The sequence below is a fragment of the Capra hircus genome, chromosome 22 (genome assembly GCF_001704415.2).
Source record: "Capra hircus breed San Clemente chromosome 22, ASM170441v1, whole genome shotgun sequence".
NCBI classification, from domain to species: domain Eukaryota; kingdom Metazoa; phylum Chordata; class Mammalia; order Artiodactyla; family Bovidae; genus Capra; species Capra hircus.
In genome coordinates this window covers 46,714,453-46,739,768 of record NC_030829.1, presented here as the reverse complement: position 1 = coordinate 46,739,768, position 25,316 = coordinate 46,714,453, and the positions used below count along the sequence as shown (strand labels likewise).

Here is a 25,316-nt window from a genome sequence, read left to right as displayed (position 1 = left end):
AAAATAGTTTAAAGTGATAAGCATTGTGAAATGTCACTCTGAATCCTGTGCCCATCTACTCTGTCCCTAATTTCCAACAGGGAGTAACTAATAGTAGTTTCTTGTGTATATTCCATTGTTTTCTTAAGCAAATAAAAATATGTATTCTTATTTTCCCTCTTTCTTACAGAAAGGCAATGTCATACATGTTACGTACCTTGCTTTTTCTTTCTTTCCTTGCTTTTTATAAAAAATTTAATATACTCAAGATCTTTTCACATTTACATGTAGAAAGCATTCTCATTTTTGAAACTGCATAATATTCCACTGTGTGGGTGCACCAGTTTCTTTAACCAAATATGTACTGATAGCCAGTTGGGTTGGTTCCAGACTTCTGCTCTTAGAGATAATGTGGTGATGAATAACTTCATATGAACATCATTTAGCAATTGTAAGATTAATTTCCAGAAGAGGGACTGCTGGGTCAAAGGTTAAAGCATTTGTCATTTTGCTTCTTCAGGGTGAACCATTTTGTATCCCCACCAGCAACATCATAGCCTTTCACTGGTGTTTCTAATATAGAGTAGTAGATCTTTATCCCCTTTTACCATTCTGATATGAAATTCTGAGACAATATAACCTACTCAAGGTCAGAATTAAAACACAAAAAATTGGTCTTCCCTGGTGGTCCAGTAGTTGAGCACACCTGCAAATGCAGGGGACACAGGTTCGATCCCCGATTGGGGAAGATCCCATGTGCTGCGGGGCAACGAAGCCCGTCTGCCACAGCTACTGAGCATGTGCTCTGGAGCCCATGAGCTGCAACAGCTGAAGCCTGCGTGCCCCAGCGCTCATGCTCTGCAACAAGAGAAGCCACCGCAATGAGAAGCCTGTGCACTGCAACTAAAGAGGAGCCCCCACTTGCTGCAACTACAGAAAGCCAGCTCACAGCAATGAAGACCCAGCAGAATCAGAAATACATAAAATTATTTTTTAAAAAACAAAAAACACCTATATGATGCTTCATCTTGTAGTATCAAAAATAAATAAAAGTATTTATAATAAAATAAGAAGCATTTCACTATGAGTGCTCATGGACTTGCCCCTATATGCACAGGCTGATTAGGAAGTCCACACCCCATGTGTAGACTGACACAGAGGGGCTCTACTGGTGACCTGGTACCCTGAGCACAGCTACAGTTAGAAAAGTGCTTTTCCAAAATGCTAAAACACAAACAATTAACCAAAGCCCTCTTGCTAAGATTCTGAACAAAATAGAAGACAATGTTCTTTTTATTTATACTACAGTTGCATTCCTGGAAAATTCACTGTTTTTTAAAACCATGTAAAAACTCCTTTATTTACTTATTAAATAAATAAGTTCTAGAATTAGGTGATTATAAGCAAATTTTTGTCCTACCTGAATGTCCAGTGGGTCCTTTGAGAGTCCGTGGGACACGGAATAATTCCTCCTTTTGTGGGACTGTCCTGTTCCCATCCAAGAAATGCCAGTAGGATTCCAAGTCACTGTGACAAATGGAGAGAGTTCCAACCATTCAGTAGGTCCTCTCTGGCTCTGAGAACAGCTGCTTTGGGGTCTCCTCTGGAATCCATTCCTTAGACCAGGACTGGGTGAGCATTTCTAAAACTTGCACCTCTTGCATTTCATCATGTTCCACTTCTGCTTAAACCCTCTTTAAACAGAGTCTGCAGGTCTGTCAATGAAATGTTTATTGGCTGGATTCAAAGCTTCATGGAGAGTTGGGTGTGGAAATATAGGCTTTTGGGTGAAAATGACAAGTAGGACCTGATGCCTGGGGATGCACTTGGCATATCTGAAGCCTTTCTTGGTCCCTTGTCCTGATGTGGCTGCACAAGCCCTCTGCTTTGGTTTGGAGACCCTCCTTTAAGTGGCTGTGTGTCTTCGAACACTTGGCTAAACCTTTCTGGGCCTCTTCTGTTAAATCAGAGTATGGGACTAGACAGCTGGCATTAATTTTTATGTTTCTGGAAAGGATGATAAGAGTTTGAAACCGATAGGACTTCAAATTTATGACACTTTGAGCTCCAATTCTTATCAATATTAGATAGTTTAAATATTCTTTTTTGAGAGAGAGTGTTTTGGAGAAGACAATGGCACCCAACTCCAGTCCTCTTGCCTGGAAAATCCCATGGACAGAGGAGCCTGGTAGGCTGCAGTCCATGGGGTTGCTAAGAGTCGGACACGACTGAGCGACTTCACTTTCACTTTTCACTTTCATGCATTGGAGAAGGAAATGGCAACCCACTCCAGTGTTCTTGACTGGAGAATCCCAAGGACAGGGGAGCCTGGTGGGCTGCCGTCTATGGGGTCGCACAGAGTCGGACACGACTGAAGGGACTTAGCAGCAGCAGCAGCAGCAGGAAGCGTTTAGTGGGATCTATTTTAAATGCATTGGATGCAATGCTCTGTTTAAGATGATCCGTGTGTAAGTTATAAATGCTTAAGATGCTATGATTCTGTGGGGCTGTGAACTCCTGTGCCAGGGTTCCTCTCCTGGTTCATCTCTAGCTGCCCTGAAATGGCTGCAATGTTCACCTGCATACGGCTGGCTTTCATCATAAATTGTTGTCATGACTCTGGTGCCCCAGTGGTCCTCAATATAGTCCAGCAGTCTAGCGGTTGTTTGACTAAGCTGTATTATTTTAGGGTGCCTCCGTTTTCTCCCAAGTTAATAGGGATAGCAATAATATGGACATTTCAGGTACTTTTTCTTCATGCATACTATAGTTGACCTCTTGTCAAACTATATAATTATGCATTTATCATTATGGTTTTTGGAGTAAAGCCTTTTTCCTTTGATAGCGGATAAAATCCTCGAGGGGAGGTCCCTGGTACACCCGACGGTCCTATCACAGACGCTTGGCAGTTATTCACTGGATGAATGAAGGAATGCCTGAAGGCGATTATCATATAGATATCACAGTGGCAGTAGATTGTAGGCTTACAAATAAGGGCTAGTATGCTTTCACTCACTTACACACTTACTCATTTAGAAAGAAGGCGCCGGGGATATGACAGGAAAATTATTTTTCTCCCGCCCCCAGTGTGAGCGGCAAAGCCATCCGGACCCTTTCCCTGGGGTCAGGCCGCGCTCATCTCGGTTTGGAACTGCTAGCACACTTCCATAGATCGGAGGTGTGCACAGAAGCGGAGAATTCATTATAACCGGTTAGTCATCCGAGGAGATTGTAGACGCTGCCCGTGGGCGGGAAGCACCTGGCGCTTCCCGGGTGGGGCCTGTTCCCTGAGCTGCTCCCCGAGGAGGGGGCACGACCCGCCCACGAGAGCCGGGGCTCCTCCGCACTCGGCAGAGACACCAAAGGCCCCTGCGCGGTCCTTCTCCCCGCGCAGCCAACTGTGAGATGCAGACCCACGTCTGCCGGGGCAACTTTTGGCGAGGGTGCTGGGCAGGAGAGCCCGCCTGGCTTCTCGCCCGACACCACCAGGCGGAAGCTGGAGCCCACCCTCGCTCTCTCCCCAGAGAGCTGAGGGCGGGGAGGCTGAAGGCGGGTGGCGGGGAAGAGAGCCCAAAGCCCTGTAGGGGGAGTCCCGCAAACCAGGCGAACCCAGGCGGCGGACGCCCCGGGAGACCCCGCGGTTTCAGGAGCGCGCCGCTTGCCTGGGGTCAGTCGAGTTGCGCTCGGCGAGTCAAGGATGACTCAGCCGGGTCGGGTCGGTCTCGACTGCCGGTCGGCGCGAGGGCTCCACAAAGTTCCCAGTCACACACCCAGACCTCTACCCGGAGCCGGGGCTCCGAGAGGCGGGTCCCGGGCTGGGGGCGGCGGCGGGAGAGGCCGCGGGGAAGCCTGGTTCCTCAGGCGCCCCGGGCTTCCCCGACTTCCTGCCTCCGCCCGCGCGACCGCGCCTTCCACCCAGCGGGTGGGGGTCCGCGTCGGGAGACGGTGAATCCCCGAGCCTCGGAGGACTCCCTCATTCCCGAAATCCAGGGAGTCCGCCAGCCAGGATGGACCCGGAGCCGCAGTGCCGCCCCTCCCCGCCCCGCCAGCCGCTGCAGTCGCGCGGACCCCGGGCCTCCGCGGGTCAGAGCGCGAGCTGCTCTGCAGCCCGGCCCGGGTTCTGGCGCGCCGAGCCGGCCCCGCCGCGGCCCGAAACCCGGAGCCCCGCGCTCGTGAGCCCGCGCCGCGCCGGCAGCGCCGCCCTCCGCGCCTTCCCTGGTCGGCGCCGCGACCGGAGGAGCGGCTGCGGGCGGCCACGCAGCAGTGCCCGCGCCTGACCGCCGAGCCCCGCTGCCATCCCCCCGCACTCCACCCCGCGCGACCCAGTACTCCGCCGCGAGCGCGGCCCCTTCCTCAGACTTTGGCCTCTTCCTCGCACCCCTTGCCCGCCGGAAAACCGCGCGGCGGGGCCGGGGGTCGCGCCGCCTCTGCGCTCCTCAGCACCCTGGGACCCAGCCAGGGGGCCCTGGCCTGCAGCCTGCCGGCGCCCCGCGCCCCATCTCCAACCAGCTCGGGGCGCGGGGTCACTGGGTCCGGCCGGGGGTCAGCCCGAGAGCGGCGCCCGCGGCGGCGGACTGCGGAGTTGTGAAGAACTCGGCGGCCGCAGTGGGCCGGGCGGGGCAGGGCGCGCTCCGCCGCGGCCAAGGACACGCGAGTTTGCAAGTCCCCGCCCGCGCGGCGCCTCCCGCCCTCCCGCCGCGGCCCGCCGGACTCCCGGGGCCGCCGAGGCGGGGCCGGGCGGCCGCCGCTGCGAGAGGCGCGTCTCCCTGCCTCCTCCCCCGCCTGCCTCCCTCTCCACCTCTCCCCACTCCCTCCTCCTCTCCGCCCTCCGCCCCCCCCCCCCGCCCCGCTCCTTTTTCTGCTCCCCAAGTGCGCCCGGCGCGCGAGAGGCAGGCGGGGCGGCGCGGAGCAGGCAGCCCAGCGCGCTCGCCCACCGCCCGCTCGGCGCAGCTCCCCACGGCCGCTTCTGTCGCTGCTGCCGGCGCGTCGGAGGGAGCCCAGCATGGCCGGACTGGGCTGGCAGCGCCGCGCGTCCCGGGGGCCCTGGGCGCTCCTGACCGCCGCGCTTCTCTACGCCGCGCTGGGGGACGTGGTGCGCTCGGAGCAGCAGATCCCTCTCTCCGTGTAAGTGCGGGGTCCTGCGCCGCCCCGGGAGGGGATTCCGGCCGCCCGCGACCCGCTGTACCCAAGTTTGGGCTCCTGCAGGTGCGGCCGGACGGGACCTGCCGCGGTCGTCGGCCTTGTCTCTCGCACCTGCTGGCCCGCACCCGCGTGGGGCGGCCAGGCTAGGGTGGGAGTCCCTCGCCCCCTCCTCGGGCTGGCGAGTGAGACCAGGAGAGGCTCGCCGCCAGTGACAGCACGAACTTTGAAGCCTGTTTACCGCATCCAACTTCCATGGGCCGTTTATTTACCGGGCTCTTTGCTATCTTGCCGTCTCACTTCTTTGGGGGGCGGGGGAGGGTGGGTGAATTTCTTCTCACTAATCTTTGCCAGGTGATGCCCAGTTTGGGTGGTCAAGTTCTCAGGCAATGATTCAAATAAAATTTAGTGATCTTTCCAGAGAGCCTGGGGGCACTTTGCGCATTTTGAACGATGTGACCCCCTCCTCGAGCCCCCTCCCGCGGTGCGGTCTGCAGTTTGGTGCTGGCAGTTTCTACCAAGGCGCTTTTTCTTTTTTTTTTTTCCCTCCAATGTTATACCTCCCGGCTCCTTCAGCCACAGCCCCCGTGTGTGCGTGTGCGTGCGTGTTGACTGTGACACGGTGTTACATTTGTTCCTGTGCCCTTTCTCCCTATAGGGTGAAGCTCTGGGCCTCTGCTTTTGGTGGAGAGATAAAATCTATTGCCGCGAAGTACTCCGGCTCCCAGCTTCTGCAAAAGGTAAGGTTTCTGTGGTGGCAGGAAGCGATGATTTTTTCCAGCACAGAAAATGGAGGCAGATTTAGTTTTCCAAACAAACGTGAACCCAGAGCAGCATCAGTTATCAGAGATGTCTCTGATCCTCCGGTTTCTTGGCAATGTACTGTGCCGGTGACTTCTCCCCACCAACCGGTTATTTTTAGATGACACTCGATTCTAAACACAAAGAAAAGCAGGATACTCAGTGGCACTGTCCTGGCCGAGGCTCGGAAACTGAGTGTTTCTTGCATGGCTCTCCTCTCAGTGTCGGTATTGCTGTTTCAGTGTGAGAGCAGATGCTCCTCTGGCCAAAAAATGCTAACTTCATGCAAGGGGCAGCATCAGTGCCTATGTTATGATGGCTTTCACCTTGCCTGCGCTGCAGGCTGGGGTTCAGTGTATCAGGGAAAGACGCTGCACTATTGTTTGTCATCCCTGCAGTTGTACAATCCCATTATTCCCCAATCATCTAGACCCAGGGCTAGCATGCATTACATCATTACAGATAAGGAGAATGAATGTGGTTATCTTTCCACTCAGCTGCACTGCTGGGTAATAACCTATGAGAGGAGTCCACAAACTTAAGACATTGGTCCGCGTCCATATATTCTGGAGAGTAATGAGAATGGAGAATTGATTATTAGGCTTTTATCAGAAACGGCATCAATTTTAATTCAAACAGGCAACATTATGCTTAAAATTACACTGTGAGATATATAGTCCTTTGCATTCCCCTCCAAGGGAAAAGAAAAGGGGGCAAGGGGAAATAGGCTGGGGAGGAGAGATTAGAGGGGATAAAAAAGAATTTCGAGTTAACAAATCAATAGAATTAATCCAAGAATTCTCTCAAAGATAGAAAATAAAATTGGCCTTTGGGGTAATTCTCTGAAAATGGGTACAAACAGCTTAAATTGTTAAGTTAACTTTTAAGTGTTTAAAGCTGTGCTTTTTGGGCCAATGCAACATATGTGTCATGCATGCTGCCTGGTAACCAAGTACGTATTTTATTTATGGCATTCTGCTTTAGAGAGTAGCATTTTCGGGGACATTGTATGAAACAGTTTGTCACATGGAATCTAAATATCATAATGAAACATCATCCCACAATGGAATGACAGGGGTTAGCCTGGCTTAAAAATTGCCAGTAGCCATATTCTCTGAAACCTTGGAAAGACTGTTTTCTCAACTGTTATTTGGGGACAGAGTTCATTGAATTATAGGCAGTTGATAAAGCCTTGAGGTTATGATGTGCCTTTATGGACAATGATAATTCCCATACCTGTGACCTGCCTCCCAGTTTATAGGAGTTGCTTCTTCTGCTCGTGTTCTTTTAATCTGGACCAGGCTGTACCCTGCTTTGGCATTTTGCCTGTGTGTCAGATGTTTTATGTGAAGAGTTCTGGCCTATTGCATTGCCTGTGTATTTAGCTTATGCTTTTAAAGAAGAGAATATTTTGTATAACTTTAAAGAAATATTTTTCATCTGCCTGTTGTAGTTTACTTATAGCAACTCTGAAAGTATCTCCTCAGAGCCTGTAAGCATTTTTTTTTATTGTGCTTACATATCTTATACTCACATTTTGTAGGAGCCCATGAAATATATTTTTTCCTTCTCTCTGAAGTTCACACACACACATACCATACAAAATCCCTTCAACCAAGCATATTATTGGCTACTCTCTGATAGCAAATTGGAAAAAGCTAAAATCCTTCTCTTACCTTCTCATCAGCATCCTTTCTTATACTGAATTCACAAGCCTTACTTTCCTTTTTGTCATGTTTACAGCTGGACAATTGGGTAATTATTTCCAGCTGTTTATGTCTTTGTTGTCATTTCTTGCTGTTGCCTGGCATTCTGTAATCTGATACCAAGGGGAAGGTGAGGTGTTGCTGGGCGTTAGGTGCTGGGGTGGGCATTTCTTCTGCTCTGGATTGCAATCACCGACCATGAAGTTCTCCGATACCCATGGCTTTCACTGGTTAGGCAAGGACTTCCATGGGGCAGGGCGTGGTAGACAACTTGGGGAGATATCTTTTGGCTGTCTCTTGCCCGTTGCCCTTCAATATGATTGTATCTTTATAATCAACAAAGAAGATTGATTTAGAGAGCTCAGAGTATGAATGAGAAAAAATGTGAGGTGCTCAGAGTGTGGGGAGGTGTAGCATCATTTGGAAAAGCAAGGAGACAGTTGTCTTTCTCTTTTTTTTAAGTTTCTGGCCATTTGCATGAGACATTACTCCTCTGAGTCAAAACTTTCTGTACCCTTCTGTCACATCATTGCATCTTTGACAATTAAGATACTCTCGAAACAAGTTTGGAAACTTGGTTGAACGACGCATTAACACTGCAGTAAGAGGACTCAAGGGTGTTGCATGATAGATTGTAATTATACTTTTAAGGCATGGACATTTAAACTTGATTTCAGTTAAGTAAGGTATATTGTATACCACTGAACAATATTATGTACTCTATGAAATTTTTCTAATTGACATGTTATGTTATGGATTGATGTAAGGTGTTCATTTTTAGAGTGGGAGCTTAGTAATTTTTGAACTAAGGCAAAAACTTTGCAAAATAGTTACTGTGAATGTAAGTTAAATAATAATTGGCCACCTATTTTAAGGGGTTTGGAGGCTGGGAAAACTGCCATTTTCGTAATAGGGTAACAGGTTTTTTTTAAGATAATATAATTCAAGATAGCAGTATTATCACTGATTTTATCAATGTAAATATAGGTATTTAATAATGTGCCTCATTGTCATGGATTTAGAAAGGAGAATATTTAATTAGTTGTTTCTTTGTTCATTACCATGGCTTTAGCTTACAATAATATATCTGCTATCCACTGCCAGACTTCCTATTTTTTCTCTGTTTGTTTTCTTTGCCTAGTGCAGGAATAGCAATCTATTAGTTCTTTACAAAGAGGATATTTTTGATTGTAGTAAAAAAAGAATTTGCTTTTTAGCAAAGTAGACTGTTTCCAACACAGAATGGAAGAACATGGGACTTGTATGTTGGAGTTGGAGTCAGTTTTGAGAGGTTTTTCTGGTTTTCAGACGACCTCGGGCCCCTGAAAGCGAAGTGCTCTTGTGCGGCTGTGTGCCTGTGCCCTGCCCTCCTTAGCTGGCAGATTCTGCAGGGGTTTCCATTCACTTCAACTTTTTAAATTAACTTTCCTATTTGACATATTCATGCCAATATTCAGCTGCCTCTATCTTGCTTCATTTTCCCCAGAGAATGCGCTTTGTGTGGGTTCTCTTGGAGAGGCACAGTTTCATTACCTTTCTATTTTGGGATTCAGTGAGAAGCATTCTAGTAGGTCCAGTAACCTAGGCTGTTAAACACATGGGCTCCACACCCCTGACATTCACAATAAAATGTATTAAACTGGTGTGATTCTCATTTCATCCCTCTCTGGGAGAATTTGGTCGGAGCTGGATTTGTCGTTCTATTTAGTTCTGCATTCAGGGAATGTATGTTCACGGGAATGAAGGGTTCTAATTACATTTTCCAGAATCATGGTGATAAATACACAGCGGAAATATAGGTACTGTGTGTCTCTGCTGTTAATGCTAGAAAAAAATTGACATTTACCTTGGACGCTTCGTGCCGCACTTATCAAATGTGCTCTCCTTGGAATGCATAACCAGTTTTTTGTGTTATCAACTATTTATTGAGAGGGCGGCTTTAATACATGAATGTGATGTCTCTTTCCACAGGACAGAGTCAGCAGAATGAAAGGTTGGGTCTTCATGCCATTTTGATAATTATGACTTTTCATCAATGTGGAAATCAATGGTCTTTTAAATAATTAAATAGGAGTATTCACTTATCAGGAGTTAGGTAGCAGCGCTGTGCTGCCTATAGGAAGCCTGACACTCTATGGCTTGCTTTTACTGGGGAGGCGCTACTTGGCTGAACATTTTTGTTGAATAAACACAGTTATTTGTCATCCTGCGAGATTAATGCATTCAACCTATGCTGCCCACGTTTTAATTCATGGCACCACTTCAATTACTGGACTTCTCCCTGGCAGATTATTTTTCAAAGTCTTAAAATCTTGGAAATGACAATTTTCAGTCTTTCAGGGCAGTTTATTGGTCTCATTAGCCCAATCACCAAGACATCAGCTGCTGGTGCTGCTGCTGCTAAGTTGTTTCCATTGTGTCCGACTCTGCGCGACCTCATCGATGGCAGCCCATCAGGCTCCCTGTCCCTGGGATTCTCCAGGCAAGAACACTGGAGTGGGTTGCCATTTCCTTCTCCAATGCATGAAAGTGAAAAGTGAAAGTGAAGTCGCTCAGTCATGCCTGACTCTTAGCGACCCCGTGGACTGCAGCCCACCAGGTCCTCTGTCCATGGGACTTTCTAGGCAAGAGTACTGAAGTGGGTTGTCATTACCTTCTCCGAGGACATCAGCAGAGCAGGCTAAACCAGTTAGAATTCATTTCTCACATCTTACCCACATATATGTCTTATTGCATTTATACACTCATACTTGGTCACTTGCTGACCAGATAAAGTTCTTTTTGTATGACTTTGCTAAGTCTGCGCCTCTTTTGTTCTGTTCTTTTCTTTTTCTTTCCTTCTTTTTCTCAAAGTTTCTTTTCTGCCAGAAATATTTCTGCTTTGCTTTTTCCCTTATTAGGAACTGCTGCAGCCTGCATTGCTCAGATTTACAACTGCTAGGCAAAGTTAAGGGAGGTGAAAACATAGGCATGGTTTTCTCATCGGAGATAAACTTCAGATTTTTAATCCAATGTAGTTATTAAATTTGATCAATTTCTCTGGTGCCCTCAGGCTAGCTTTATCTTGTCTTATTTATTCTAATACCAATGTGCTTTTAGGCAAACACATGAGTACCAAGCTACCTCATAAAGTCTGTCTGGCAGGGGCAAGCACAGATAACGTTTCCAGTTTTGAAGAAGACATAGGCATGTATCTGGAGAAGGAAATGGCAACCCACTCCAGTAATCTTGCCTGGAGAATTCTATGAACAGAGGAGCCTGGCAGGCTACAGTCCATGGGGTTGCAGAGAGTCAGGCATGACTGAGCAACTATCACGCACTCATACTAGCCGTGTATCAGGATGAACAAAAGTAAAAGAAATGTGAAGCAGTACCCTGGCACCTGTGACCTTGCCGGACATCTCATTGTCCTGCACATTTGTGGAGGTTGAGTGTGGGGGTTTAGGTTTTTCAGTCATCGATCCACCCTTGCTAGGTGTTTGGTGCTCCTGCACACCTGGAGCAGTAAATGACTTGCTGTGTTGGGCTTCCCGAAAGAGGTGTACATTCTCTCAAGAATCCTTTGTTTCCAGCCTGTCATTAGTCCAGATCTCTCATTACAGATACCAACTCATGGCTTTTTCTTTATCCAAGTATACAGCCTCTGTCAGAAGTGAGTGGTATTTATTTCAGGGGACCCCATCTTTTGCAGTCACAGTGCTTGTCAAAACAGCCTCCCAAACTGAGATCCACAGCATCTTCCAGACATAGACTTTTCACAGCTTGCATGTTCCCTGGGACACTCTGGTTGGACTTAGAGATTTGCTATGGCTGAGACTGAGAAAAAATGAAATAGATGTCATAAATTCCAGCCTATGAATTAGCATATGAGAGTCCCCCTCCCCCACTACTCTTTTAGTGTAATTTTTATACAAGAGACATAATGGTCTTTGCTTCATCTCCAGTGGCTGCAGTGAGGCTTTTGTGTATCAGGGAGCGAGAGGAGAAGTTCCTCATGTCAGGCTCCTGGCAATATCGATAGAATCTTCATCAGCCCTCTCTGGTCCATTAAGCAAAAATGAGCTTCTCCTTCAAGAGAAGAACACGGAGAAGAAGGGGAGGATGCCTGATTTCCCTGAGTACTTAGTGACCAGCACATTTAGCTGGTGGTCCCTGAAATGCAAAGCCAGCCTCAGAGACTCGTTCCTGACAGTCCGACCTGGACCACAGCTCACCCTCTGCAGGTGAGGCATCTGCTCAGCTGATGTGTTTTAAGGGGTTTCTCTTTGTGTCGCCAGCATGTCTACTTTTCAGGAGAAAGTCATTTTACAGGCATAACTTTGCAAAGGGTGCAGGGTGTCTTTAACAAATTGTACAACACTCATTGGGTGCTCATTCCAAGGCTGTTTAAATAAGGCATTACATATAAAGTGTATCATGATTAGATGTTGCCGAGCTTCTCGGTTATCCCACGTCAAGATTATGGAAATAAACAACTCAGGAGCCACCTATTAATGGGCAGTTCAAGGCCATATTGGAAAGGAGAGCATTATCTCTTGACAAGAAATAGATGCCTCTTTCTTCACTTTGTGCCCTGCCGTGTATTTATCTTGGCATCCAGTATTGGAAAACAGTACCCTCCCAAGGTTAAGAGAGCTATTACCACGTAAACAATCTGGACAGGCAAGTTGGACATGGTTAATGTATGGCTGAGGGTTCGCAGACCAGACTTCTGGTTATTCATTTTGGGTGAAGCAACTGCCAGATGATATTTGGGGCTGGTACATGTCCTTACCACTTATTAAGTTTGTGCATGCATGTGCACACATGCCAGTAGAAACGGAGGCTGCTTATCACAGAATGTGCCAGAGGCTGCCTGCTGATGGGGAAAGTTGTCCTTGTCCTCTTGGGCTGCTAGCAAGTGCGGCTTGAGGGGGTGAACCAAGATGCTAGGACAGAGCCAAATGATCCAGTCCGCCAGGCTCAGGTTTGTCCAGCATCTGAGACATTATAGGCAGCTGCAGTGGAGGACCTGCTGAGACCAGGAACAGCTACATCAGGGGTTCCTAATCTCCAGGATCTCATGCCTGATGATCTGAGGTGGAGCTGATGTAATAATAATAGAAATAAAATGCACAATAAATGTAATGCACTTGAATCATCCCCAAACCATCCACCCCATCCCTGATCCCATAGAAGAATGGTCTTTCATGAAAAGGGTCCCTGGTGCCAGAAAGGTTGGGGACAACTGACATAATTTGTGGGACCCAGTGGGAAAGTAAAACCTGGTTCCATTTGTTAAAAAGTTATGAAGAATTTCAAGATGATGATAGGCGAGCATCACAGCAAGGAGGGGCCCCATCGGGACTCTGGTGAAGCTCCCTGCAGGACAGGTCGTGCTCATTTTGGCTTTTTCTTTTCCTTGCTGGGTAGCTCATCCTCTCATTCTATTTTGATGTTCTGGCCACAGTCAGCTGGGTAGGTGTCCTTTGCCCATCTTTTTTCATCATTGTAATAGGTGCAGAGCTTGGAGCGTTTTCAGAGACATACATCTTGGAAGCTGCAGTGTTGTTAAAGCATAGAAAAAGGTCACTGGCCTAGGAGTCCAAGAGCTGTGATGTTTGTCTTCTTGTCTTTTCTGTAGGTATTTCCTGAGTGGCCTTGAGCAAACAGTCTAATCTAATAGTAAGAACAGGTAGCATTCCCTCAGGAGTTCCTACATTCCAGGTACCAGATAAATACCCGACATGGGTCATCCCACTGAATTCTCTCCGCTACCTGATGACTCAGGCACTACCATTCGCCCCATTTTTCAGATTTGGAAGTTGAGGCTTATGGAAATGAGGCAGCTGCCCCCAGGTGACCGTGCTGGGCTTCTGGAGTCTGCTTGCCTGGCCGCAGTGCTGCTGTCTTCTCTTGTCTTTGTGTGACCTTTTTTCATCCCCCCTTCCTGTTTGAAAACAATGTGAGTAATACCTGCATTACCCTACTTTGTGGGTGTTTTGGAGGATTAAATGAGATAACATCTGGGAAATTACTTCGAAAACAATTAGAACCCAAGAAAACAGCTGAGAGGTTTGGCGTCAGATGGACTTGGCGTTGAGTCCCAGATCTGCTGTTTTCTAGCTGGGTCACCTTGCAACGTGATGCTTCTGAACCTGCTCCCTCCAATGTGATAGGAGGCCAGTATCTTCTACTTTACAGGCTGTGATGAAGATTAAATAAAATAAAAGGCGTGAAGCCCTTAGCATGGTGCCTGGCACATAGAAGCTTTCCGCGACTGAGCTGTGGAGGTCATTATTGGTGGTGTGAGACAGAGACGAGCTCTTCAGATAACCTTCACTGAGCATCTGTGCGGCCAGCTCCATAAACACAAACGAACGAGTGCCTGAAGGGGGCAGTGGGTGCCAGGTGCCGACAGGGAGGAAGGTGGTCCCACCTGGCGCCTGACAGGAGGAGCCTGAGGAGCCAGGCACTGCAGAGCGGGAGGAGACCATAGTGGACCCAGCCTCTGCCCAGACCTTTCATTCTCCTCCTCAAGGTCGGCTCACTTTCTCCTAGAGTCGGGGCGATGCTCACATGAGACATCGGGGTTGAGGAACTACCTCAGGGGCTTCCTGGTACCCCCTTCCAGGCTTACCCTGCTGTGCAGCTCGTGGATCAACTGAGGAAGGGCCACATAGTTTAGAAAATCACCCCAAAACCATTGGTACCGGGACTGATGGAACCACAGAGTCTGACTGCACTGGAGGCTTCTTAAAATCTACCCAGATTCTAACTGGCTCAGGAGAACAGACTGTTCAGTGGGACTGGACAGGAAGGAAATGGACTTTTGGGGGGAGGGTTTAATGAGACAAGCATTCTTTGTATTAAAGTAGATAATGCTAGGCATCTGCTGGGGTCTTTAGTTGCACTGGGAGGTGGCCTGCTTTCAACCTGTCACCAGTGGCTTGCGGCTCAGGGAGATGGAGCACTTGCCACATGGTGGGGCTGGACTCAGATGGGAGTGTTCTGACCCCCAAGCCTTTGACTTTTCTCTGCAGTGTGCGTCACCTGTGTGGGCTGCTCCTGCCTGAGCACCCTCTTCAGTGGGGCCATCAGGGCCTCAGCAGGATGAGAAGGGCCAGGTGGGTGGAATGCTGGAGGCCTCTCTAGTTTCTTTCCCCTAGATGTGCTTCCTTGGGTGGGATTTCAGATGTTCTGTTGGCAGCAAAGACTGACTTTGTGGGTGATGGGCCCCCACGAGTTGGGGAAGAACTTCCCTCATTCCATGGGAGCTTGTGCCATGATGGGCCAGGAATGGTTCCTAAGGGAGACAGGGCAGGTTGACTGGAGGGGCCCTGGCTGGCAGGGCAGAAGTGGGGTTGTTGAGCACCTTACACCTCTGCTCAACCAGAGCTGCCAAGGAAAAGAATAACCTTGTGAAGCTCCTGAGCAGGATTCAGTCTCGGCTAAGGCACAAGGCCTCAGCCATTCTGCAAAAAGCAGGGAGTGTTTCCCATCACGTTTTCCTCCAAAAGTCAAACCTGCTCTATATCTGTTTGCTCAGGTCCCTGAGTTTCGCTCCTGAGGGTGTGTTTCTCACACCTGATGGTTTGATTCCTTTTCCTGAGACTTTAGTGTTGTGCATTAAAATGGAGTCAGTGGTAAAATTTGCCCTTGGAAATGCCACCACGTTTTAGAACACCACCCCCACCCCACACCAATGCTATAAACTTGACCTTGCATTTCCTTCTTCGAAACTCTGGGCTCCCAGGAAAGAATCTGTTGTTGTTGTTTAGTTGCTCAGTTGTGTCTGACTCTTTGTGACCCTGTGGACTATAGGATGCCAGGCCTCCCTGTCCTTCACCATCTCCCAGAGTTTGTTCAGGCTCATGCCATCCAACCAGCTCATCCTCTGCCGTCCCCTTCTATTCCTCCCTTCAATCTTTCCCAGCATCAGGGTCTTTTCCAATGAGTTGGCTCTTCACATCAGGTGGCAAAAGTATTGGAGCTTCAGCCATCAGTCCTTCCAGTGAATATTCAGGGTTGATTTCCTTTACGATTAACTGGTTTGATCTCTTTGCTGTCCAAGGGACTCTCAAGAGTCTTCTCCAACACCACAGTTCAAAAGCAACGATTCTTCAGCACTCAGCTTTCTTTATGGTCCAGCTCTCACATCTATACACGACTACTGGAAAAACCATAGCTTTGCCTAGCTGGACTTTTGTTGGCAAAGTAATGTCTCTGCTTTTTAATATGGTGTCTAGGTTTGTCATAGCTTTTCTTGCAAGGAGCAAGCATCTTTTAATTTCATGGCTGCAGTCACTATCCACAGTGATTTTGGAGCCCAAGAAAATAAAGTCTGTCACTGTTTCCATTGTTTTCCCATCTATTTACCATGAAGTGATGGGACTGGATACCATGCTCTTAGTCTTTTTTAACGTTTTAAACCAGCTTTTTCACTCTCCTCTTTCACCTTCATCAGGAGGTTTTTTAGTGCCTCTTTGCTTTTTGCCATAAGGGTGGTGTCATCTGTATATCTGAGGTTATTGATATTTTTCCCGGCAATCTTGATTCCAGTTTGTGCTTCATCCAGTCTGGCATTTCATATGATGTACTCTGCCTATAAGTTAAATAAGCAGGGTCTAGATTTCTATTGCGGTGAGCCATGCACAGCTGAAAGGAGAGTTTTTAAAAACCTTTATTTATTTTTAAAGTTTTGTTAATTTTAACTTTTGGCTGCACTGGATCTTTGTTGCTGCACCTGGCTTTCTCTGCTTGTGGTGCGTGAGCTTCTCATTGTGGTGGCATTTCGTTTCGGAGCACAAGCTCTAGGGCACACAGGCTCAGTAGTTGTGGCACCCGGGCTCAGTTGCAACACGGCATGTGGGATCCTCCTGGACCAGGGGTTGATCCTGTGTCCCCTGCATTGGCAAGCAGACTCTAACCACTGCACCACCAGGGAAGACCCTGAAGAGATTTTTTTTTTTCAAAGCATGTGCTTTGGATTGAATTCTACTCTGTCAGTCACTAACTTTATCTCTCTGGGCCTTGGTTTATGCATTGACAGAATAGAATTAACAATAAAAGCTCCTGTATCATAGGATTTTGGGGAGAGCTAGATGGTAGAACACAGATAACGTAGCTTCGAACAATATGTGGCACCTGGGAAGCCTTAGTTCTTTGGGCCACTCTCTCACTTATAGTTTCTACTTCATTATTAATGAAGAGCAAGAGAAACTCCTGGAATTTTAGCGACTTTCATCCCACAATGAGTTCATAGGATTAAGGCCATATATGTCTTGCACATTTAATCTGACAGGGGCACAAAGGCAAACAGATGTATTCATTATGTTTCCATGGAGGTGGATTTTTTTTTTTTTTTTTTTTGCTTTCTTTTCCTAATTCTTCCCATCCCATCCCTTGTACAGTACAGGTGGGCAGTTGTGGAAGTCACTTTTGTTCTAATAATCCCTGTGTACTGTAATTTGCAAAGCAAGGTGAGAGAGACATGGGGCAGGCGTTTGGCTCTTTGTACCTGCGCCATCCGAAATACCGTTTCCATTGTGCTTTGTCAAGGCAGAGGCGGAAAAACAGTGTTAAAAGAACAATAGGTGTGGGGGCAGTAAATCCGTTGGAGGTAATCTTTGGCCACGAGTCATAACATATGGCTTTACTCCTACCAGTTTCCATCATCAGTGAAATTTCTATTAACTCAATATACTGCATCATGTCCAAACAGCTCAGTGAACATAAGTTTTTGCCCCACTTGACATCAATGAAGGGGCTTCCCAGGTGGCTGAGTGGTAAAGAAACTGCCTGCCAATGAGGAGACGCAAGAGACTCAGGTCTAATCTCTGGGTCAGAAAGATCCCCTGGAGTAGGAAATGACAACCCACTCCCATATTCTTGCCTAAAGTATAGACAGGCATTGTCCCTAAAATTCCATGGACAGAGGAGCCTGACTGCAGTGCTTGGGGTCACAAAGCGTCGGACACGACTGAACACACATGCGTGCAGTCATGTCAGTGATGATTGTTTGATTTCTGGGACCCTCAAGCTCAAGTTCAAATGTTATTTCTTTTTGATGTTGACCTGGGCCTCTCTCAGAAAGCTGTGCTTTTGAGGGCACACGTTGAAGGAATCATTGTCAGGCAACCAGCAAAAGACATGTGTGTGTGTGTGTGTGTGTGTGTGTGTGTGTGTGTGTGTGTGTGTTGGCATTTTTAAATATACACAGGCTGTCTTCCCTTTGTTAAAGACTAATAACTACTTTAAAATTCCAGGGTCTGTAGCCAGGTTCCAGTATTTCAGAACATCAGAAATCATCTGGCCACCCCAAAATAAGATGTAATCCTCTCAGTAAAGGGCTCACAGCTCACACTAATCTATTGAAAAAAAACCAGCAAGACACATTTCCTGGAACAGGAGTTTCAGAATTACGGAAACATAGCTGGAATTCTTATTTAAACAACAAGATTTTCAGTTACTTTTGCATGAAACAAATGCCTTATGAGTGATATGAAAAATACATAAACTGAGAAAGAAATTAGAGGATTATGGATTTTTTACATTTTATTTTAAAGAGAGGCAGTTGGTTTAGGGAAGGCAGAACTGTGTAGAGGTAGAAGTCTGGATCTGAGACATGCCTCCTCAGGGTAGAGTCCAGTGCTACTGCTGACTAGTCTCAGACCCCTGACAAGTCATTTGCTGAACCTCAGTGTTCTTATCTGTTAAATGGGCACAATGGTACTAACTTCTAGGGTGGTGATGAGAGATGCAAGGGAGAAGATGCACACAGGTTGGTTGACAATAAGTGGCTCAGAGGAAATGTTTACAAAAGGTGGGGGACTGCTGCTGCTGTTGTTATTTTTATTCAGGAGCTGCTTCCACATATCAGGGCAGGTTGGCTGCTGAAAACAGTAGTTTGTGCACTGAGGGGGGAAACTTTATATCTGGCCACTCGGCAGTCCCTCCACCAGAGCTGCCCACCACTGAGCCCCACAAGGTCTTCTTAGGCAGTAATCCTAATAATGATGCAGGTGCTTTGCATGTGGTGCCATGCGGTTTATTTGTATGGTTTCGTTTAATTTCTCACAACCACTCCTGTGTTTGGTTCTGTCGTCATCTCTGTGTTAGAGAAGCAGAAACCAAGACAGAGAATATTCCTTGGTCCAAGAATGCCCAGCTCCAGGTGACCAAGGCAGGCATGGAACTGTGTCTTGTGAGTCCTATTCAGCTTATTGGCTTGGGGTGGGGTCTGAGGAGGGACATCTGGGCACTCCCAGGACGAAATGTTCCCCATGCTTTGGTCTTGGCCTGCTAGTGACTCATCAGGGTGGTTGGTGGCAATTTCTTCTATGCTCTTAATCTTTTCCCCAACAGAATTCTTAGTCTTTTTGGTGAACTGTCATCTGCTTTCATAATACAGAATGAAAAAGGATCTGGAAAGAGGGGTGAGCCCAGTCTGCCCTCTAGGTTTCTATACTTTTCCTTTTTTTTTTTTGTACTAAAACAATATTGCTTGTCTTTTGATTTCTTTTGAGGGTCAGCCAGCCCTCCCCTCTTGAGGACTCACTCTTAAGAAGCCTTTTTGAGAATCTCATTGAATTTGGCTAAATTTCCCTTTGTGTATATCCCATGATGTGGAAGAGCCAGGTTGGGCTCTGGGACCTGGGTATTAATACATGATGGATCTGACTTTGAGATCCAGCCTGGCTCTAGTGAGTTTCATTTACGGGCCTCCGGTTCCTTATTTGTAAAATGGGGTCGTGGTGAGCATTGTCAATATGTGGTAACAGTCTTAGCACAGAACTGGACATCTGGAAAGTGCCCAGTAAATTTTAGCTTCCCATTTTTTGTCATCCCCACTCTTTGTCTGTCTTTCTTGGATATTTGTTGGATCTTCTTTTTCTTTTTCTCTCTGGGAAAGGAGAATCATGCATGTTTTTCTTCATGATTGACAGCTAACTTGAAGGCTCCAGCCCTTGGGCCCACAGGGTCAGTTGTATTTTGCATGGAAAGAGTCTGGCGGATCTGTCCGAGCCCAGGCAGTTTTGGGGAAGTGTGATATCCTGAGGACCCTTATCTCTTTCAGTGGGGGTGCGGATGTAGAGAAGGAGGTAGGTAAGCTGGACCTGAAATCTCCCAGGGCACGCTCGTTCTTTCTGATGGGAGAGGGTCTTCCTTTGGCACTCAATGCAGAGCTGCCTTTGGGGTGGGCTTCAGGGGCTGTTTGTGGAATGCATGAATGTGCAGATAAACAAAGGAGCCTTTTCCTGGTGCTCCTGCGCTGGTGATGGGAATAGCGCTCTTCAGCACAGACCAAAACAAGGTCCTTCACATTCCTTTCTGCATTACCCTCCAACACTGGGTTTTCTGAGCCCCTATCATCAGGCACAGATGCTGCAAAAAGTCAGGGCTGCCTCCCAGCTCCAACTCTCCAACCCTGAAACCCTGGGGATGGGTCCCTTGCCCACAGCCTGCTTGGTGCCAGCAGGGACTGCCAGACCTTCCAGCCAGCTGGTCCTCACTTCCAGCCCACGACCCTCTCTCTCCTCCTTGGGGAGCATCCCAGCCCATCTCCATTAGTCCCCTGAAAACATGGCCGAGTCTCCCCACTCTGAAGCCTCCCAGCCCAGCAGAGGGGTCCCGGCGGCGCCTCCGCAGCGCCAAGCTGAGCAGCTGCGGCAGGAGCATCTCAGTGCCGAAGGAGCACCAAGCGAGACTGATGGGGCCGCCGCAGCGCCGCCATCAACCTGGGGGCGGCAACTCAGCAAAGGCAATTAGGAAGCTGCTGCAGCTAATTCCACGAAGTGCTCCAATGCCACGTTCCTGGTGATATTAGAGAGAAATGTGAATTTTAATTTCCCTCCCTTTCACCTTCGCGTGGGGTCATTACCTGGCCTTCTCCGGGGGCCTGCTGGCCTCAAGATGCAGCACGGTGTTTGCTGAGCGTGTCACCTTCCCTGTGCGGCTTCCTTTTGTTTTATGAGTGTTTGGGTGTTTTGTTTGGTTATTTTGTACATCCTGGGGACAGTGTTTCTGAGTCTGTGCATTGCAGGCGTGCGGGAGCTGTGTCTTCGTATGCTGCAGCATCCGCGTTGCAGCGCTCCCCGCTCCTGGGCGGCCTCTCTGCATAGGCTCCTTCCAGCACCTCCACCAGGATGAGACCTTGTGAGAAGCCAGAAAGCACGTTTAGGCGATTTGCGTTGGTATCGTGCGAGCTCAGTTGTTCCTTCTCTTCCTCCAGCCTGGCCCCTGGACATGCTGAGAATCTGCACCCAGCACAGCCTCTCTGAGCTGAGCTGGAGCATCTGGCTGGGAGGAGAGAATTAAATGATATGGATTTAATGGGGGGACGTTTAGCTCCAGCCCTGCCTCCTCCCAGTATCAGGCCCAGCAGTCTGGCATTTTGAGGTTCCTGAAGAGTCTTGAGTCTGGCTCCTCCCTGGCATGTTAGTCTATGGAGTCTGTTGAAGCTTGCTGGGTGATTTTTTGCTCTGTGGAGCCGTCCGTGTCATATCATACCAGGAATTCGCTGTGTGGTCCGTGGTGGCTCAGTGGTAAAGAATCTGCCTGCAAAGCAGGAGACACAGATTTGATTCTTGGGCTGGGAAGATCCGCTGGAGAAGGAAATGGCAACCCACTTCAGTAGTTTTGTCTGGGAAATCCCATGGATGGGGGGAGCCTGGTGGGCTACAGTCCATGGGATCAGAAAGAGCTGGACATGACTGAGCAACTGAATAACAATGACATCAACACCCCACAGTCATCAGAATTTGGTGCCCATTTTCTGCCTTCCTGCTGAGCCTGAAGACTCACCCAGAAGGGGGTGAGATCTCCTAGTTGGGGCAGATTGTGGGGATCAGCCCAGCCCTTCCAACTTCGGGGTACGTGCTTGGGACCTGGTGGCATGCCCCAGGGGTCACAGCGCCTCAGGAGTGGGCCATGTGTGACCTCTGACATTTCTCCTCTCAGCCCTCTCGCTTGTGTGTTGATCAGGGCATTGAGGCTGTAGAGGGGAGGAAGGCGTCATGACCCTGTGCTGGCTTCTCCCAGGACTGGGGGAGGCAGCCTCTAGCCCCACGCCCTCCCCTCCCTGCCCCAGCTTTTCAAAGCTCCCCTGCCACCCTCCACAGGAAGTCTCTACTCTCCAGGCAGAGGGGCCTTTGTAACAGTTCTTTGGCTTACATCACATTTAAGTCTGACTTTCACCTGGAGAAACTGTTCCCCCAAGGTCTCTGTTTTTTAACAGCCAAAATATTTTGTCCCAGCGCATCAGCGGGGACTTGGCCCCCTTAGTAACGGGACCTCATTGGTGAAGTGAGGAGGAAGCTGAATGGTTAATCAGGTGTTTGTGTTTGTCCACTCAGTTGCTCAGTTGTGTCTGACTCTTTGCGACCCCACGGACTTAGCCCGCCATGGACCGTCGCCCGCCAGACCTTCTGTCCATGGCATTTTTCTGGCAAGGATACTGGAGTAGATTGCCATTTCCTTCTGCAAGGCATCTTTCGACCCAGGGATCAATCCTTCGTCTTCTCCACTGGCAGGCAGATTCTTTACCACTGAGCCCCCTGACAAGCCCGACCGTCGAGTGTTTATATATTATTAATAAATCCATCTGAAAGCCTGAGGTCTCAACCTTCCCCTTTTCCACAAGAGAGGTTCACAGGACCAAATGTTTCTTTTGGGGGAGAGTCTCATGGTTTGGGAAAATCGTTAGCTGTGTTAACAGACTTATAAGAACTCGTTGGCTTTTGACCAAACGTTGGGAATGTTTTCTTGCTTCTTCCTTCCCTCATCCCTTCCTTCCTGCGTCGACAAGCATTTGTGGAATACTCAGCGAGGCGTGCAGGGCTGTGCGGGGTGCCAGCGTCGCTTCTGCTGCTGTGGCCACCTTTGGCACCCTTGCCCCAGACGCTTCCGTGGCAGCGCACAGGGCACAGTCCCACACACATCAGGCTGGGCCGCGCCTCTGCGCCTCGGCCAGGCCATCCCAGCCGTCTACACGGCTGACCCTGTTGTCCTTGTCTGGCTGCTGAGCCCTGACTCTGGAGGATGTCAGACTTCGGTATGCAGAAATATTACGTGGGGAGCTGCTTAAAATGTATGATTCCGAGGGACCCATCACAAAAGATTTGGACTCAGTAAGCTTGGTCCAGGGCCCAGGAATCTGCATTAACAAGTGTCTTAGTTAATTCTGATGGGGTCCGGCTACCGTGCTTTGAGAAATGCTATTGTATGCCACTGCGGGAAGGCTCTGGCATTCCCTAGAGATCCAGTTATTCCCTCTCTTTCCTGCTGGGAGGAAATGCGCACATCTTTCCGCCATGTTTTGCTTCCGTGTCTGTGTGTCCACATGGAGTCTGTTCCATCCTGGGCCTGAGCTGGTGGTCCTCAGCCTCTGAACCCAGCCTAAAGCTGGCACGGGGCGCAGCCCTCCTTGGCGTGCATGGTGTGACTGGAGATTTTCTCTGCAATAGATATGGGGGCTTTGTCAGGCATTTTATCTTTTAAATCAGAAGGTATCCAGGAGCATGTCTGATTGTTGAAGCAGCTTATTTATAAATCACTGAGTAGAGTTGAGGCGGCTATTCTCCAATTTGTAAGATGGGGAGAAATTTGTTGACCTGTCAACGATGGTTTTTCTTCTTACCAAATAGGTTCCTGGGACCTGTGGTTACCAACCCTTTAACAGAAAATTGTTTGGTGAACATCACTATGAAAGACGCCATCTGCTTCCCATAAAGGCTACTCCTAATCGCCCTGGTACAAGAATTGCTCCCCCGGGGGCTCCTTGGGCACACAACTGCATTTTTTCTAAGTCAGTGGCTTTCAAACTTTTTTGGCTGTGGTCCACAGTGAGAAAAACATGGTTCAGTGAACCCATTCCGCACAACTTCACACGGGAAACGCCAGTTTTATGAACCCGCTAAGCTTCATTTCCTGCAGTGCAGTGTGGTCTGTTTGATTTGACTGCGCTCTGCCCTACTGTATTCTCTTCTCTTCTCTTCTCCCCTAATCTAGACTACCCTAACCTATTATATCCTATTCATTTTAGAGGGCTGGGTGTGAGCAATAAATTGATTTCATAACCTAATAAATGGGTTAAGGGAAAAACGTGGTTACCAGGGTAAATGATTGGCTGAATTAATTTTGTTCTGGAATGTGTAGCATTAATCTTTGAGACTAAAGTTGTGTTTTCCACAATAGCAATGATAGACGTGATAGCTAATGTCCATCAGCCTCGTTTGATGCTAAGGTCTCCGTGTAAATTTCATTTCACCTTCTCAAGAACCCCATGTGATGGGTGCTCTGAGAGCCCCATTTTCTCGATGAGGACCTTTAGATTCCAGGAGGTATAGTGACTTATCCAAGGTCACAAAGCTAGTATAAGTGGTGGCATTGGTTCTTGATCTCAGGGCCATCTGACTGTGACCGTTGTACTCTTAATTACCCATGCATTTGCCTCTTCCTATTCCCAGTGGCCACCTTAATTGGTCCCAAGTGTTGCCGTTGCCATGGGAAACCCAGTTAGCGGCAATATAAGGATGGCATGATGGGGGCAATGGGGAGGAGATGTGAGGGGAGGGGAGGGGAGGCAAGCAGGAGAGGGAAGTTTGGGAAGCACAGATGAGCAGCAGTCTTCAAAATACCTGATCTCTTGCTTAGCACTTAGAGACTTTGCAAAGAATATTTGTACCCGTGTTACACTGGGTCTCCTCCTCTTAGAGCAGCCGCTGCATCTGGTATTTGTTATTATACCTAGCGGGCAGTTATTTGTTTTCTCATCTCCTCTCTGACCAGGGGTCATCATTCAGAGGGGAGGAATGAGGCCTTGGTCCTTCTCGGCATGCCCAGTGGCTGGCCCGAGGAGATGCCGCCTGAGCATCTGTTGAATGAGCAAGTGCATGAAGAGACCCTTTCGCTTAATCCTCACAACTGGTCTTGAGTACTTTTCTGTCCTGTGTTGCATTTGAGGAACCTGGGCCCAAGATCACAAAGCTAGTGCTGGGACAGTCAGGTGGAGGACCAGCCAACTCCCAGATGCAAAAGTGACTATTCCATTCATATTTATTTCTTTTTGGAAGGTCAATTAGGTGACCCCACCTCCTTCCAAGAATTTGTCTACCTATCATCTGGATGTGGGTTTGCTGACTTGGTTTCCTGGGTTTTTCTGGTTGTTTGAGTATGATGGGGCTGGGCCCAAGGGCCGCAGGTCTAGAGAGGGCAGGACGCTGGCTCCAGTCTGAGGTCCAGGTTCCAGCTCTGGCTCTGATGCTGCTGAGCTCTAGGATCTGCTTCTCTCTGAGCCTGCTGTGCTCCACAGAGCTCCAAGGATCCTCGGAGCTGAGACTCAGCATGGTTCCAAAGGATGGCCCATCCTACATGTTGCCTGTCAGCTCCACCATGAGATGGGCGGTACTCCTACCATTTTGCCATTGACCGTCCATCCTCCCAGCATCTGTTACCCTTCCTCTGTCTGAACCAAGCCCCTGCTGGAGTAGAGGGAGGTAGGGAGATTCTGCTGCCTCCACCTGCAGGTCCTTAGAGTCTCTTAGGAGCAGCGAGGACAAACTCTTGAGAAGACGAGGCAGACTTGGCCACATGGCCAGGAGAAGACAGAGCAGCATCTGTGCTGGGGAGGCAGAAAGTACATCCCATCTTGCTCATTCTCCCCTACGTCTTTGCTAACGCTATTTCCCAGGAGTCTTTGTACCATAGACT

At 48.5% G+C, this 25,316-nt stretch overlaps 1 protein-coding gene across 2 annotated transcripts in view; it reads left to right on the top strand.

Moving 5' to 3' along the window:
- The window catches only part of CACNA2D3 (calcium voltage-gated channel auxiliary subunit alpha2delta 3), an 870,293-nt gene continuing 849,868 nt past the window's right edge, over window positions 4,892-25,316 (top strand). For both annotated transcript variants that reach the window (XM_018038437.1, XM_018038438.1), the window contains exons 1-2: window positions 4,892-5,103; window positions 5,777-5,858. In XM_018038437.1, coding sequence (XP_017893926.1) covers window positions 4,982-5,103; window positions 5,777-5,858 — 204 coding nt within the window. In that variant the 5' untranslated portion in view covers window positions 4,892-4,981. The remainder of the gene's footprint in view (window positions 5,104-5,776; window positions 5,859-25,316) is intronic.